The sequence below is a fragment of the Barbatula barbatula genome, assembly GCF_947034865.1.
Source record: "Barbatula barbatula genome assembly, chromosome: 8".
In the NCBI taxonomy this organism is placed as follows: Eukaryota; Metazoa; Chordata; class Actinopteri; order Cypriniformes; family Nemacheilidae; genus Barbatula; species Barbatula barbatula.
Window position 1 is genome coordinate 17,429,157 of NC_136771.1, and position 16,555 is coordinate 17,445,711.

The 16,555-nt window shown below is 38.8% G+C and overlaps 2 protein-coding genes across 2 annotated transcripts in view; one reads left to right on the forward strand and one right to left on the reverse strand.

Annotated features, from left to right (window-relative positions):
* Positions 1 to 4,883, forward strand: part of lrba (LPS-responsive vesicle trafficking, beach and anchor containing) — a 193,011-nt gene extending 188,128 nt beyond the window's left edge. The window contains exons 55-56 of the mRNA XM_079462381.1: positions 3,390 to 3,541; positions 3,682 to 4,883. Of these exons, the coding sequence (XP_079318507.1) occupies positions 3,390 to 3,541; positions 3,682 to 3,772 (243 nt within the window). The 3' untranslated portion in view covers positions 3,773 to 4,883. The remainder of the gene's footprint in view (positions 1 to 3,389; positions 3,542 to 3,681) is intronic.
* A 1,010-nt stretch (positions 4,884 to 5,893) lies between these two features.
* The window catches only part of slit2 (slit homolog 2), a gene marked incomplete at its 5' end in the record, with an annotated part of 61,708 nt that continues 51,046 nt past the window's right edge, over positions 5,894 to 16,555 (reverse strand). Inside the window, 9 exons of the mRNA XM_079462722.1 lie at positions 5,894 to 7,403; positions 9,669 to 9,877; positions 10,024 to 10,312; positions 10,500 to 10,654; positions 11,390 to 11,520; positions 11,598 to 11,838; positions 11,932 to 12,069; positions 13,643 to 13,736; positions 15,573 to 15,712. Of these exons, the coding sequence (XP_079318848.1) occupies positions 7,159 to 7,403; positions 9,669 to 9,877; positions 10,024 to 10,312; positions 10,500 to 10,654; positions 11,390 to 11,520; positions 11,598 to 11,838; positions 11,932 to 12,069; positions 13,643 to 13,736; positions 15,573 to 15,712 (1,642 nt within the window). The 3' untranslated portion in view covers positions 5,894 to 7,158. The remainder of the gene's footprint in view (positions 7,404 to 9,668; positions 9,878 to 10,023; positions 10,313 to 10,499; positions 10,655 to 11,389; positions 11,521 to 11,597; positions 11,839 to 11,931; positions 12,070 to 13,642; positions 13,737 to 15,572; positions 15,713 to 16,555) is intronic.

Sequence of the window (16,555 nt, forward strand, 5' to 3'; positions counted from 1 at the left end):
CTTGAGTCCACAAGCGAGTCTCTGTCTATTAGTAACCATTTTAGCAGACTTTTCCAAGGCTGTGGGCGCGTTAGCAATGGACTGCATTAAAGTCTTCATAAATCCGGTCTTTACTCGTGCCAGACATATCCTGACCTAACAAAGACAGATCAGAAGATCAGGAGAAAAAAGCCAGAGCCTCTCCTCTGTGGGGCATCATCCGACTCAACCCTGTTGTTTAATATCATGGCCCGACAGTAAGTCAGATATCCGAGTTACGGCGGCCATCTTGGAAGATTCCGGAATGGCGGCCCTGGAGGAGGCCGTTGATTTATGATGCTGACCCGACCCGCATCGCAACCTGAACATCTCTGCTTCTCACAGACCTTTCTTCCAGACGCGGCCCAGAGGGACCACCGTGCATGCTGGATTATGTACGGTTATATTTTCTCAGACGTTTTTAAGAAAAAAGTCAAGAAGACTTAATCATGCTGTAGCAGTGAGAGGAGAACATTATTATCAAATCACAGAGTGAGTCACAGGGTGGAGTCTTTAAACAGCCTTTTGGACGGTAAAGGATATTCAAGCGGATGCTTGAATTTGCAATTGTTTAAATGAGACGCTGAGCTTTGTCTTCATACCAGAAAAACTGAAATGATCTGGGGTTTACCACAGTGTAACCTGAACCATGATTACACCGATCTCAGGCACATCCAAAACAAGTTAAAAGAGATTGCAGGCACATTCAGATCCCAGCTGCTGTAGCCGTCTGATGTGTGCTGGACACAGATCTAGCAGATCCATCATTATGATTAATACTGGGAAGGTCTTTACACTAATACTGTGGGGAAAGGAGATGGCTTGTGAGAGTGTGTTTAAAGAGCAAAATCAAGTTTAAAGTCCCTGTGAAAAAAAAAGATTCCTATTTTTCATAGAATATTGCATATTCGTAAATATAAATTCAGGTGCACTCATAATCTTCAATCGAAATAAAAAAGATGCACTTCTGCCCTCTAGTAGCGATTCATCTCCAATGATGTCAGTTAGACGGCTTGAGCAGAGCCATTGAGAGTGAGATTCACGTCAACTCCGTTGACTTCAATGGAACAGTTTTTTCACAGCATTGGCGGTTCATGGAGTCTCTCAATAGCTCCCCGAAGTTACTAGGCTGCAGTAAAACTGACCGATTGAAGTGAACTTTTAGCCTATTTAAAGAAAAAAGCCTTTTAATGAAAAAAAAGAAATAAAGATTAAGAAGAAAACATAACTTCCTGGAACTATCTGAAGGCTCCATGAATCACGTGACACAGGAAAAATGTGAACTACCGTTGTCGCAACTCTCTCTCTCTCAATGGCTCTGGAAGGAATTTTTTCTTAGCCGTTGTTGATGTTCAAATCACATAAACAAACACACCCCTACCCCCATCTTTCGCTTTTGTCAGCGCTCGTGTGCACCTTACTGCTGATTGGCTACAAGGTTGTTTTGGGACTCGGCCCGACTTTGTCTTAACATGACTAATTCGGAAATCGAACATCCCGCCTTAAACCTTTAACCGTACGTCACTGACAAGCTGTGTATAATAAATCACTGACTATCGCCTGTGGTTAATTTTCGATTTAGCGCACAGCCCTTGATAAAAGCTAAATTGTTCCCAGCATATTGCTTAGAATAAGGTGATAAAGTTCATTTAATTAGACAGGTTTTTCTGGCTTTCCATGTTTTTACTTTTATACAGGAGGGGACGCATTTGATATATTGTATGGGTCACACTTCAGTATAGGGGGCAGTTCTCGACATTAACAAACCATTAACTACGACTTTTTCCCAAATAAACTCTTAATTTGTTGCTTATTAATAGTTAGTAAAGTAGTTGTTAGGTTAAGGTATTGGGTTGGATTAGGGGAAGTAGAGTACGGTCATGCAGAATATGTGCGTTATAAGTACTAATAACCAGCCAATTAGCCAATAATAAATATGCTAATAACAAAAAGTCCATTGTGAGAATTGCCCCATAGCTTATATACTGAAGTGTTACAATTGTATGTAATGTTTTATGTTCATATACATTAAGACATTCTGGGAACCCTTCAAAGTTTTGTGGAAATGGTCAAAAATGCTGGTGATGTTATTACCTCAGAACGAGCTATCTATGTAGGCTATCTACATACACTGTGGGTCCCCTCACATGGAATTGTCCATGTTGTTTCTATGGTAGCCCTTAACAGACAAACTGCTCTACAGAGTACATTTCGTAAATAGGTTATCTCCTTTGGTAAAGAAACAGAAAATTGACCACTTACTAATCCTGTGTCAGCCACCGTAGTGCTTCAAAAGGGAGGGGTGAGCGGTGGAGTGAGCCCTTGGTTGAAATCCGTAACCTCACCACTAGATGGCGCTAAATTTCACAAGCAGGACCTATTTTGTCAGTAATGGTATACTATTTCTGTATATAACCTAATGTATATAATATATATTTAAACTTATTAAGGAATACAATCTCATTTATTATATTTTATTATTTAAGTTTTTTTGTTGTCAAGAATGTCATGTCATTTTGTTCTCTTGTTTAACAGCTATTACAAAAATAAATCATATTTGTCATTTGTAAGGATGCAGCCTGCAGACATTATGGCGATTTATTTTTGAAACTTAAGAGAAAACAATCATTCATGTTTTTGGACTGTTGTGTAAAGGAACCCTTATCCTAAATAAGATTTAGCCCATTTAACATTCTGCTGTGGTTAAGCCTCACATTTTAAAGACACATTTCTCCCCTCAGTGTGATGACCTCGGAACATTAAAAATGATAAATAATCTAAATTTCTAAAAGGAAAATAAACATTTAATGTACTTAGTCGAAGGTATACATTAATTCTTATTAATGACACTTAATAGGCACTTTGCAAACACTCTGCCCCATTACAGCATCCTCTCTCTTGTGTGTGTGTGCGTGCGTAGTGAATGAAAGAGCCCAGTGTGTTTGCTGTTCTATATTATCTGTGTTTCTCGTGGGACCTCTAAAGTGTTACGCAGCCCATGTGCACACAGGAAAACCAGATGAACGGAATAAATCTCGTGCTCTGTCTGCCCTTCACCGCAGGATACCACCACTAGAGCGCTTTAAGAAACAAACTGTTCGCCAGGCTGGCCCCTGTGCATGCTGGGATGGAATAGGTTGTGTGGGCTGGCAGGGCACGCTCGCTCTGAGGTCTGCAGGGGTGTCAGTAAACCCTTCTAATCTCAGACCAGACGAACGCACCGGACATTCATCACCCTGTACAAAGAGCTATGTATCACCAGGCAACATGAAAGGACACCTTGAAACATTGAAACGTGGCACACGGTACATGAAAAACAAACTTCTTCCATATAACTAAGTATGTCTGATTGTCTGTGTGTTCATCTCTAGGCGATGTTGATGAGTAAAGATGGACAGTATCTGCTATCTGGAGGCGATGGAGGAGTTCTCACTGTTTGGCAGATTCACGATCTCAAGAAACTCTTTACGTACCCAGGATGTGATGCGGGAATACGCTCCATGGCTATGTCACATGACCAAAGGTAGAACACAGAACACCAGCTTTATTCACACTACATATTGATCTTCAGTGTACATAGATTTTCAAATGTATCCCTGTGGTCGCCTTTTCTGAAACACCTTTTCTCTCTATCTCTCATTCTGTCTTGTTTTGACTGTGTAGATGCATCATCAGCGGTATGGCATCTGGTAGCATTGTCCTCTTCTATAATGACTTCAACAGATGGCACCATGAATACCAAACTAGATACTGACCCAAGTGACGCCACAGAGGGATCCAAGCAACAACGACAATGAATAGGCAGAGCCACCCTGCCACCGTTCAGAATGGCACTACTAATAGTCATGAATGTATTCTAAATATTTAAAGAAGCAAAACTATTTTTTCAAGATGGTTGTTTGCTATATTTTGTAGATCTTATGGGATTTCCTATTATATGAATTTAAGAGAGGGGTTATATAGCTAATATTTGAAAACAAAAATCTATTTTTAGCTTAGACTGGTCAATAGTTTTCATGGATAGAATTGATTTTTGGTTTTCATTTGGATGGGTGATTGATTTTGTTTGGTTTGCTGTGATTGTCTTGACAGAATGCCGCTTAACATTGTTTTGTAGTTTCACTAGGCTATCGGGAAGCTGTCTGCCATTTTGGAAAGAATCAAGTTGTTTGGATCAATAGAACTGTTCTTTTTATTCAATTATATTTATAATAGATTGAATAAGATTTTTACACACATATCGAGGCGTCTGCTTGAAAGATTTGCTATGAATGGAAATGCGACTTTGATGGTGAGAGCATTTGTGAAGTTTTTCATTTGTTGATGGTTAAACGTTGACCTTATATGTAAGCATGTAAAGATGTCACTCTGTTAACTGAAGGGGCGTCATTTAGATATGATGTTAAGTAATGTGAAAATTTATTTGGGGTGTGTATCATTTATCTTAGTTTGTTTATAAGCATTTACTTTTTTCTTTCTGTGAGTAAAAAATACATTCATTTCATTTCATTTTTTTTCACCAATATGCTTTTACCCTTAAGTGTATGTGGAGATTATTGTGTGCAGAGCCTATTGGTAAACTATACTGGGGATTTAAAGCTGAGGTCGAAGTGACGGGTAAAAGATATCTACAAAATTCCACTCTATACTGATTCATACAGTAATACTATCGGCTCAAAGGTCTACACTTCGTTCATGTTAACCACCGTGTGATTCTCACGCTGACAAAATACTTACTTCTTTTTTTAATAGTTGTTGTCATTATTGTTACATCGTGTTACTTCTAAAATCTATAGCAATCTGTTTGGAACGAGCGTCTCATGACTTGTGCAATGAATTCAAACAATAAAAAGGCATTTTGTACCAAAAAAGCTTTCTAGTATTGCTGCTTATTCGAAATAAAACAATGATATTTTATTTTTGCATCACAGAAAGTCTCACACTGCTGCCTGAATGAGTAACCAGAAGATTTTACTGAAATCAAAGTCGTACTGTCAGAATATTTAGCCAAAAATATAATGCAAGCACGTAAGTAAATTTTGTTCGTATTTTGTTGGCAGGGCATTGCGTGATTGGATCGATTTCAACACATACTAATGACATCTATACTTTGTAATGCAGTCACGGGATGAAAGCGTCTGCCAAATGTATCACATGCAGCTTCACGTCGTGTCCACTAGAGTCCGCTACAGCATTACTGTTCGTTTTGTCACCAGGATATTTGAGAAGCAAAATATTTCACAGCATTACGGTGCGTGGCTGTGTCTGCAATGGCCATGGATGAAAATGATGATACCTGTTATTAAAAGCTGCAACGTTAGCCAGAAAAAAAACACGATATCTTCATCTCATATCTTCACCCTGCATGTGGCCTAAAAAGTCACCAAAGTTTGTTCAATCATTTGTATCCTGGATAGTAACAGTAAACATGACCGCCAAGAAAAGCGAACTGTTAACAGCGTTTAGATCATGTGCAGTTCATTTGTTTAGCCTTCTCTCAGTGTCCTCATAATGTGTTGGGTATATTATCAGGAACTCTTCACCTGCCTGCTGAGTGTAATTCTTCTGTGAGACCGCAAGATGGCAGCAGTGCTCTATCGTTCCTTACAAAGCTGAGTTGATGTCGTGTGCGCGAGTCATTTGAGTAGCAGTGTAATATGTCGGATACTGTGCAGTACAGTCATCTGGTTATTATCAACCAAATAATGATTGTATGATTGCTTTTAATGCAGCATGGTATTAAACAATAATTTGATTCAGCTTTATTTGTTTTAAACATCTATAAGCTGAAGTGCTACTGTGAGTCAATGTAAACTGTGTATATTCTGCCCTAAACATTATTTGCATGAGGTTGAAGTGTTACATAGACAGGAAAAGTGTGTAGGAGGGAGGGGACATCTTTATTCATTGATCAGTAAAACAATTTGCTCAATGAATGAGCAACGTCCTCTACAATAAACATAAGCATCGTCATCCAAAGTCTACAATACCAATTTAGCAGCAACATGTTAACATTGGGGAAACAGAGTGGTAACAAAGTAGTATCATTTAGAAAAAAAGTCACAGTTTTTCTTTCTAGTTGTATCGTTAAAAAGGATTTGGAACATTTTAAAAAGAGGTTTCTTGACAGCTATGGACACTACTGTTATTTTGACCTAGGGAGTGTGCTCTATACATAATACATGGGGAAATTTGAACTATACATTTAAACTCTAATATAAAGCACATCTGTGTCACCATACAAATTCTTAGGAGATTGGACAAAAATATACAATGTTTTCACTTCACATTTGAAGATTCATAACACCACTACGTTTTTTTTTCATTTCTTTTTATATGTAAATACGACAGTCCCATTGGTCAAACCAACCAAATGAAGGAGACACAACGTTAGTTATCCTACTCAGTAAGCTATGAGTGATTTAAATCGGTAAGAGGACGAATATAAATTAATATATATTAAGAAATTCCAACTGTAACTCCAGGTAAAAGAAGGGCTATAGCGAGTATAAGTAATGTGACAGTATTTTTGATACAATAAATACACATGGTTTATAAAGTGAGTCAGAAGGGTGTTTATGTGCACATGCTTGAATAGCATCATTCGTGTACACCGAGTGTTTAAGGTGTGCAGGGGGTGTAACTGTGTCAGTGAATGAACAGGAGCAGCTATGATAGCGTGTTCTCTGTAAGAAAGTAGGAGGGGATACCCGTGCTCTCAGCCAATCCCTTTGCAGTCTCTGTGGTGATTCTTTATGTCACCATAATGAAGTCCAAGTAAAATGACTTTGCGACAGTCCAGAAAACCACGTAAAAGGAGGACACACACGACGGGTGTCAACACGGGTGCGTTTCCATTCTCGTGTGAGGTGGTATGGAAAAAAAATGTAAAAATGTCACAGTTCCTAAAATGATGGCAAATAAAAAAAAACTCTAAGATCTATTTTTTGTCTTTTTTTCTCCGCTTCATAATAAAAAATAGGTTTGTTCTTTATCTTACAGTAATCCATTATCTCCTTTGAAGGAAAATACATTAGTCCAACACTGACAAAAAAGGTAAAACAAAACGGGGGACTTCAAACGAGAAGGACGAGGAGTGGGGAGGGTGGGTTGTGAGGAAATATTTCTTCTGTGTCATATTTAGGATGGACATTTTGTGCAGCCACACTTGACAACCTTTTCCACCTCCTGTACAAAAGAGGAGCCGTCTGTGCATTGGAAGGTGTATTTCCTGCGCTTGCTGCGGAGGGGAGCGCAGCAGGACGTCCCGTCTTCGCAGCTGCCCCGGCACTCTAAGCGGGAGACCTTCTCTGTGCTTTGGCACGCTGCGTATCCCTGTTGCGTCTGATAGTGATCTCGGACCCGTTCCCCCCGACACGCCATCTCTGCAGCGAGAAACCAAAAAAAGCATTGAGCACCACACAACACTATTATATGTATGGTATAACATTTAGTATATCAATAATGATCTTGCCATTATATTTTCCCTGAAATATTGAAAGGTAAACCTTAAGAAAATACATACAATAGAAGTAGAAAAGAGGAAAGATGTTTGGGGGAGCTTTTGGAACTTAAAGCGTGAGATGTTTTAGTGGTTAAAGTAGGAAATTTAAGACAATGCAGACACACTCACAGCCCTCACCTGGCGGACCTGAGTGGGGTCCATACCGCTTTCAGTAGCAGCTTGAAGGTTTTGGAAAGGTTGAAAAATAACGTTAGTATAAAAAACAATAATAACAGCGCAAGATTAGTTACAGAAAAGGTTAGCATTTCAACAGCCAAGCAAGCCAACATCTTTTAACCCTCTGGTACTCTTAGGTCACTTAGGATGATTTATTTTACTTTATTGGAATGGTACAAAATTTTGTGTTTTTTGTGGCACTTGTGAACACAAAACCAATAATGCATGTGAATCAAAAAGACCCCCAAAAAATCACATCTTCCTAAGGAAATGTCTGGGAATAGGAAAAATATTATATCATAACTAGATTGTAAAGTTTGATAACAAACTTTATGTTGGCTTGACAAAGCCTGTTCTATAAAGTGTGACATAGTTTGAAAGGTTTTTTAGCGTGATTAGTATGTTTACCAACATGATGTTAACACAATTAGCACATTGCTACAATAATGTTAACATTAGTATGTTTGTTAGCATGATTAGCAAGTTTACTAGCATTTGCTAACACAATTAGGATGTTTCTAGCATTATGCTAACATGATTGGTATTTTTGTTAGCATAATAAAGCTATTTATTAGTGTAATAGTAAAAGTGTTGCTAGTATGTTTGCTAACACGAGACATGTTGTTAGCACGATGGTAACACGATTAGCATGTTTGTTAGCATGATTAGCATGTTGTTCGCATGTTTGCTAATATGATAACTATGTTGCTATCATGATGTTAACATGATTAGCATGTTGCTACTATAAATTAAACACAATTAGCATGTTTGCTAATATAATGCTAACATGATTGTCATATTGCTAGCATGATAAGCCAGATAAACGCCTTATATGGGCATGTTTTCTGTCCCATTAAAAGCCTCATACACCCTAGGGGTGCAACTTACACCCCATTGTGATGTATGTTGTTACAGAGCCTGATAGCCTCTTCAAATGTGGTAACCCGCATGTTTCTACAAAGTCCTCGCTCTGAGCTACGACCCGTCAAAGTTCGGCGCAATGTTGAGTCTATGGTATTTTTCGGGTGGTCTTTTCACCCCTATCGAACACCCACCACCCGATTGCTTAAAAAAGTCATAGTACACCATTCCTCAATGGACCGCTCGATTTGAGCCCTCATTCATGGGTCTATGACAAAAGCTGCGGGACAAGTTATGCACCCAACATTTGGCGGAACAAGAATAATAACTAGATAGACACATTTTCTAAAGAAAGTGTGAGTGATGCTCTGTGGCAAACCGCGGAACTCGGCACTAGGGTGATGACACTTTAAGTACTAATGAATCAAACCTATCCCCATGACTCTAAGATGTTCTGATAATAGTCTTGCTAAACGGTTGCTAGGCTAATGTGTTTGGTTGCTATGGGCGTGTCTTGGCATCTGCCAATTGATAATACTCTAAACCATGAGTGAAACGAACCAACTCCCGTGTCTCTACGATGTTCCTATTCAGAGATATTGCTAAATGGTTGCTAGGCTAACCATTACTGATTGGTTGCCTGACTAAAATGAGCCCAAACACATGTCTCTAAGACACTGTGCTGCAAAGATATCCATATGGACCTTTTATAATGGAAGTCTATGGGATCGACTGCTAGGTTGCTGTAAATGGTTGCTTTGGGCGTGGCTGTCAATGGGGAATTTTGGGGGGCTCTCAAATCTGTATCTAGTTTTTTAATTGCAGTCAATGGGTCCATTAAAAGTACTATATAGGGAAATTTTGGTGGCTCTTACGCCCTAGGGGTACAACCTACACCCCATTGTGGTGCATGATCTTAAAGAGCCTGAAAGCCTCCTCAAATGTGGTAACCCGCATGTTTCTACGAAATCCTCGCTCGGAGCTATGATGTTTAGTCAATGGGATTATTCGGGTGATCTTTTGCCCCCCTATCGCACCCCCCCACCTGATCGCTTATAAAAGTCATAGCACACCGTTCCTCACACACCGTACCACAAGCATGTCATACCTTTATCGCAGCTTTGCCCTGTGTAACCGCTGTTGCACTCGCAGTAGGCCTTGCCCAGCCCTGACACACGACAACGGCCATGTTTACATGCGATGTACTGACAGGGACTCATCTGCTCCTCTTCATCACACAACACACCCGTAAAGCCCGGGAGACAGCGGCAGCTGTACGAATATGAGTTTATGTGCACACATGCGCCGTGGATACATCTGAAACAGACAGACAGAACATAGACCTTTGAATGCACAACACAATGCCTGATGGGACAAAAAAATATACTATCTTAGTACAGAAAATGATTGTCTCAATGAGCGGTCTTCATTATATTGCTTTGAAGTGTGTTTGTGTTTCTTACTTGTTCCCGTCACACGGGTTGTTGATCTGATGGTCGCACAGTTGACCGGTCCACCCCGCCTCACATTCACAGCTGAAGGACGAGTGTCCGGTGGTATGACACTGTCCGTGGGCGCACACACTCCGCTGGCACGGCTGGCAGCCTGGCACCACCCCCTCCTGCAGCAAGAACTGGGTGAGGTCCTGCAGCTGGTCATTAATGTAGAGGTTTCGGATGCAGCCGTGGAAACTGGAGCCGTTCCTCCCGGGACCCTGACGTAAGGAGGCCAATCCAGACTGCTGTGGAATTCCTGATAGAGTAAGAGAGAACATTAAGTAATAATTTGACAATTTGAAGTGGCGTTACAGCTAAAATAGAGTCTGGTTAGTGTATCATGTAAGTTTAGTGATCATTTTTAGGGACATAAAGGATATTTAACACTAAACACAGATGTTCTAACCTCTTCAAAAAGTGTAAAATGCTAGGTGTGTACATACCACCGAGATAAAGTGGTGCCGGGCTGGGAGCAGCACTGGGATTGTTAGAAGTAGTGATGGATTTGGGGCTGCCTCCATCAATAGACAGAGAAAGAGACTGATCCTTCGCTACCAGCTCCACTACATGAAAACTGCCATCATTTATCGTCTCCACACTAGAGAGAGAGAGAGAGAGACAGTGAGGCTAATACACCTGCAGACAGTGTTTTTCTTGAGCTATTGGACTGTCAAAAACAAGAAAGGGCTAAACTGATGAGGCTACAGAGGATAAAGGGACATTTATCATCTTTAAAGTTAAGAATGAAAACAAGAGACTTTAAAGTTTACGCTTATAGAATCAGCCAATCTGTTTTATTTCCTCACCACATTTCACACACAATTAAATGCTTCCCTGAAGTTAAGTAAAACGCCAGCAACAATGTTCAATTAACAAATGTATTATATATTACTGAAATAATTAAGTAATTTGGTTTAATGCTGGAAATGCACAGTAGACTTTATTCAGTTAGTAAGCAAGCTAATAAGCAAGCTAGTAACTTGGACCAGAAATACGTAATGTGCTGCCACAGGTATGCCTTTGTCAACGGTTTTAAAGTGATAGTTCACTCAAAAAGGACAATTCTGTCATCATTTACTTACCCTCTTGTCATTACAAACCTGTATGAATTTATTTATTCTCCAGAACAAAAAAGTAGATATTCTGGAGAATGTCGGTAACCAAATAACGATGGTACCCATTGACTTTTACTGTATGGATACAATACCAATGCAAGTCAATGGGTACCACCATTGTTCGGTTACCAACATGATGACAGGACTTTAGATTTTGTGGGTGAACTATGCATTTAACACATCAGAAAGCAGAACTATTCATTAACGTGTGTGTGTACCTATAGATGGCAGATGGTGGATATGATCCGGAGTCATAACTGACTCGGAGTCGGCCTCTGTAGAGCTCGACAGCAATGTGTTCATTATCTCCTTTATACAGCAAAACTCCATTGTCCTCATCTGTGGCGATCTATAACACACAAAGTCCACATGAGTATGTGTAAAGTATACAACATGTATCTGTGATGATGAATCTGAACTGTTTACCTGTAATGATATATTGGCCTCTTCTGTAATGAGGTTGGAGGGGATCTGCAGGAACGATTCCCTATTGATGAAGTTGACGCTGACCAGCCTCTCGCAGTGCACGCCTTCGTAACCATGGAGACACTGACACACCGGATCCGTGTCCTTGACAACACACTGTGCACCGTTGGCACAGTCATAGTGGTCACACGGACTAGTTCTGGGCAGCACCATCGGGGGAGAGAAGTCGCAAAACAACCCACTGCACAGACACACAAAAGGATACGTTTCACATGCTGATCTCTCGGTGAATCATCACCGTAGTGAAATATTTATAGTGTGTATTCGTGCTCACCTGTACCCTTCTGGACACACACACGTGTAGCCGTTAACTGCGTCAATACAGTGGGCCCCGTTTTTACACTTGTTATCTTCACAATCATCAAAATCCACCTCGCAGTGTTCTCCGGTGTAACCTGGAGTACACTCACACCTGTACACACACAAGCACATCATTGATTTAAAAGGATTATTGAAAACTCACACCCTGAACTTAAAAAAAAAACAACAAGAGACATAATTCTATATGTCTTGATGTTTGAACTAGGCCTATCAAACCATTAATCGCGATTAATCGCTGAAAAAAGATTGCGTTTACATACATACATATATGAATGTATGTAAATAAATATTTAGATTTATATATCATTGAAATTATAACTAAATTTGTGTTTACATAATATATGTCTGTGTACTGTGCATATCAATTTTGTGTTCATAAAAACATACACATGCATGCATATATTTTAGAAAAATATCAAAAATAATAAACATTTATATATAATTAAAATTATTGGTAAATATGAATAAATGCATGTACATATTTACTAAATATATATACCTGTAGATGTATGTGTTTATAAATGAAATATTCATATGCACTGTACACAAACATATTTTATGTAAACACAAACTTTTATTCTTTTATTCTTAAATTAATCATTTGACAGCCCTAATTTTATATATGTCTTAAATATATACATGTATGTGTATGTGTTTATGAATACAAAATAAATATGCACAGTACACAGACATATATTATGTCACCAAAAAAATGTCATTCTGGATGCATAATCGTTTAATAGCCCTAGTTTGAACTTTCGACATGCAAGTGTCAACTTCACACGTCCCATTTAGGTTGCTGTGGTTGAAATCTAACTTCTTCCTTTTATTTAAAAATAACATTGGTGAAATCCATTCTGTGTTCTTAAGCTAGATTTCTCTAATTGCACATCATAGCGGTTTCCTACACTCTGATATGTTAAACCATCGAAAGTATTTTTCATGACCGTACACGCAACCCAAAAGCTCTCGGCACTACATAAACACATTCATCATCCCATCATATCGCATCGTAGCATCTTTAAAACACCCTCTCTGACCCATTTTTATAGTTAACCCAACAGGAGAGCTGTAATGGAATATCAGAAGCTAAACACAGCGCAGAACCTCAGAGACTACAGCTGCATTCCACACAGCTCCAGTGTTGTGTTAACATCTGCACCGTTGGGCATAAAAACACACCAGATGAACTTATGTGGCCCGCTGCTCGCTTACACGTATCAACAGAGAACACACGCACACATCTGAACACCAGCGATTGTTTTGGCTTGCTGAATAAATGACTGAAATGAAAGACGAGCGGAAAGAGCGAGCTGGACGTCTGGTGGAGGGCGAGCAATGAAATTGTATCCAAAACAGGATTCGGATCCAACAGATTTGAGTGACTGCCGAAAGTGCCTGTGTGCTGTTTGTACAGGAAAGGATTTCAGTGCGTCATTTAAAGACATGTTCTTGTATGAGCAGAAGTGTACTGATGCACTCCAACCGTCTGCTCTACCATACTGATCTCTTGACCTCGGTTGCTCTTTGAGTCATAGAAGTCTGGTACACTTTAACAGCATACCATAGCAAAACACAGGATGCTTAGGAAGCGACCGGCTGATGGTGAATGTATGCTGTGTGAGGCCGAGGCTACGATACAAGGTCACAGTGATCAAACTTACTTGAAGCCCTTAGCAGTCAGAATACATTTGGAGTCATGCTGACACATGTTCAGCTCTGGAGCGCAGAAATCTAGTTTATCTTCACACAGCTCCCCTGCAAACACACAAAGTCAAACACATATTAAATAAGCAAAGCAATATTGGGGTGGTTTCCTGAACTGGGTTGGATTGAAAACAACCTATATTAATATCTTCAAATATATCAGTGCTATTGTTTTGTCTCAAGATGTACACAAATGTTTGTAAAAGATGTTTTTAAAAATGATTTAATTATTCTAATCTAACTTAATCCTAGTCCTGGTTTAAAGTAATCCCTGTCTGAGAAACCGCCCCATAGACAAAATGTTAGATGGATCTTGGGCTGCTCTCACACATAAAGAAGTTTGTTCAAGTGTGCTATTAGTGTGCTCATTTTAAACAAAAATAAGAAAGTATATGTTCTGTCTAGTTTTGATGTACTTCTCAGAAATATATTTCTCTGTAATTATATATTAAATGAACCATGTTCTTTTAATGAACAGGTTTTAGTGTGTTGTTTTAAGTCTTTGTGAACATTGTAAATACACTTAACATTTACACTTAATTTATATCCTTTTAACTATTTTAATCTCACACAGTCTAATCTGATCCCATTTAAATTTTTGTAATTTCCTGATAAAGCTGATTGTTACATGTTTATAAAGGTACATGCTGAGTTGTTGCTCGTCGTGTTTAAAGTCTGAGGTGAACCAACCGGTTTTCAAACGCTCTCCTCCAACCTGGATTATTATTCCCATTGTGGAAGCCAGTGGTGAAATTGTGCAATTGTGTTTAGATTTTGATTTATTTGCTCTGTTCAGGTCTTGTTTGCCCTTGGGGCCGCTAGGTGGTGTCCCTTTGGGGAGGGGTACTGTCACGTTTCTCTTGTTCTGGCCGAAGCGATCATGACAGCCCCATTTCTGGTTTTAGTTTTGAGAGCACGTGGCTTTTGATTGTGCCATGTGCTCTCCCGTTCTCCGCTTTACCCCGCCCCTTCAGCTGTTACCCTCGTTACCTCCCCTTAATTTCTCCCTTGTGTGTTTTCTGTCTTGTGCCGGATTGTTTTGTAACTCCCCCGCCACATCTTGTCTGATCTGTAAGTTCTTTCATTAAAATAAATGTTCTTTTCTTTGTTAATACAGGTTTTTGTTTAAAGATCTGTCTGCAATTGGGTCTTGTCCTTGCAATCCGTGACAACCAGCATCTAAACATACCTAACCCAGCATATGCTGTTTTTTCAACAGAGAATGCTAGTAATTCTTTACTTCATGGGGACATTTCCATGAAGAAAGCAGCTTATAAATAAAATTAAATGATGTTTATTTGAAAATGTAAAATATGCAGAAAGGTTTGTGTGGGGGATAGGGATACAATATATAGTTTGTACGGTAAAAAATCATTGTCTATGTAAAGTCCCCATAAAACACGGAAACCCAACATGTGTGTGTCATGTGTTAGCAAGCAGCAAGCTTTTCAGACATTAGAGGACACACTACCTTTCTGAAAAAAAACACAGCTTAGACCATTTTAACTCCCAGCCTGGATAATGGAATAATGCAAGCACTTTTTAGCTAGTCCGGCTAAGAGACCAACTAGACCAGCTTGGCTAGACAGGGAAACCAGGTTTAAGGATGGTTCATGCTTTTTTACCCTCAGGATAGGCAGAAATAGTGAGGACAGGAGACAATGGGAGAAAGAGTGAAACAGAGCGTGAACTGACCTTTCTCCACCTCATTATTATTAGCAGCTGGCAGAAGAGAGAAAGAAATGACAAAAAAAGACAGAAAAGCAGAAATACAGAGGATGTGTTTGACATGTTAGCTCAAGCAGCGCATTAGCATGTTAGCATCAGACAGTTAAACACAAAACATAGAGGGCACAGAGCATTACCATGTGAATGTCTGTGAGTTACCTGTGTATTCAGGTGAGCATAGACAAGTGTAGTTGTTGATGCCGTCCAGACATGTGGAGTTATTCTCACAGTCATTATCTTCACAGTCATCAATATTTATCTCACATTCATCACCCTCAAATCCATCTGGACACAAACACCTGAAAACACACAAAACACAAGATGTACTAACGTACCAATACTAACGCCAATACTGTGTTATCCATAATATTATTGAAAATTAATTTTTAGATCTGTTGATGAGGTATCCAAAGGCATCTCTAGCTCATCTTTTCTAAGACTCGCAATACTATCATTATTGTTTGTTATCGTATTAATCTATTGTACTCTAATGTAATATTTATATGTGTACATACATATTCAATAACTTTTAAGGGAATTAATCTTTATTTATAATTATTAACAAAAATGCAAATAGTGAAAAGCACTATTAAAATAAACTTGACAAACATACTTTAAATCAAACACTACACTATTTACCGTAAAATCATGGATGTCAGCAGTTTAAATCAACACACACCTATACAAACTATAAAGCCATATATATAATGTATATAGCTGCGGAAAAAATGAAGACCATTCGGTTTTACAGAATTTTCTATTTATAGCTATGTTTTAAGGTAAAATTATAATTTTTCTTTTATTCTGTGAACTACTAACAATGTTCTAATATATTGTTTCTACTTGCATTTATTTGCAAAAAATGAAAACTGGAGAAACAGCTAAAAATAAGCGAAAGTATGCTCTGTTTTTTCAATACCCCAAATACTGCAAAGAAAACAAGTTCATATTCACTCTTAGGCTATTCAACAGTAATATCTGTGTAAAGGGAAAGTTCAAAAATTGAAAAATGTAACACTATATAGACAGTAAAATATATATATATAGGATCCTTATAGAGTGTGAGTACTCAGTATGTCTATACCACATCAATGGAATGTATAATATTGTGTTTATATATATAACAAGTCTATTCACTTAAC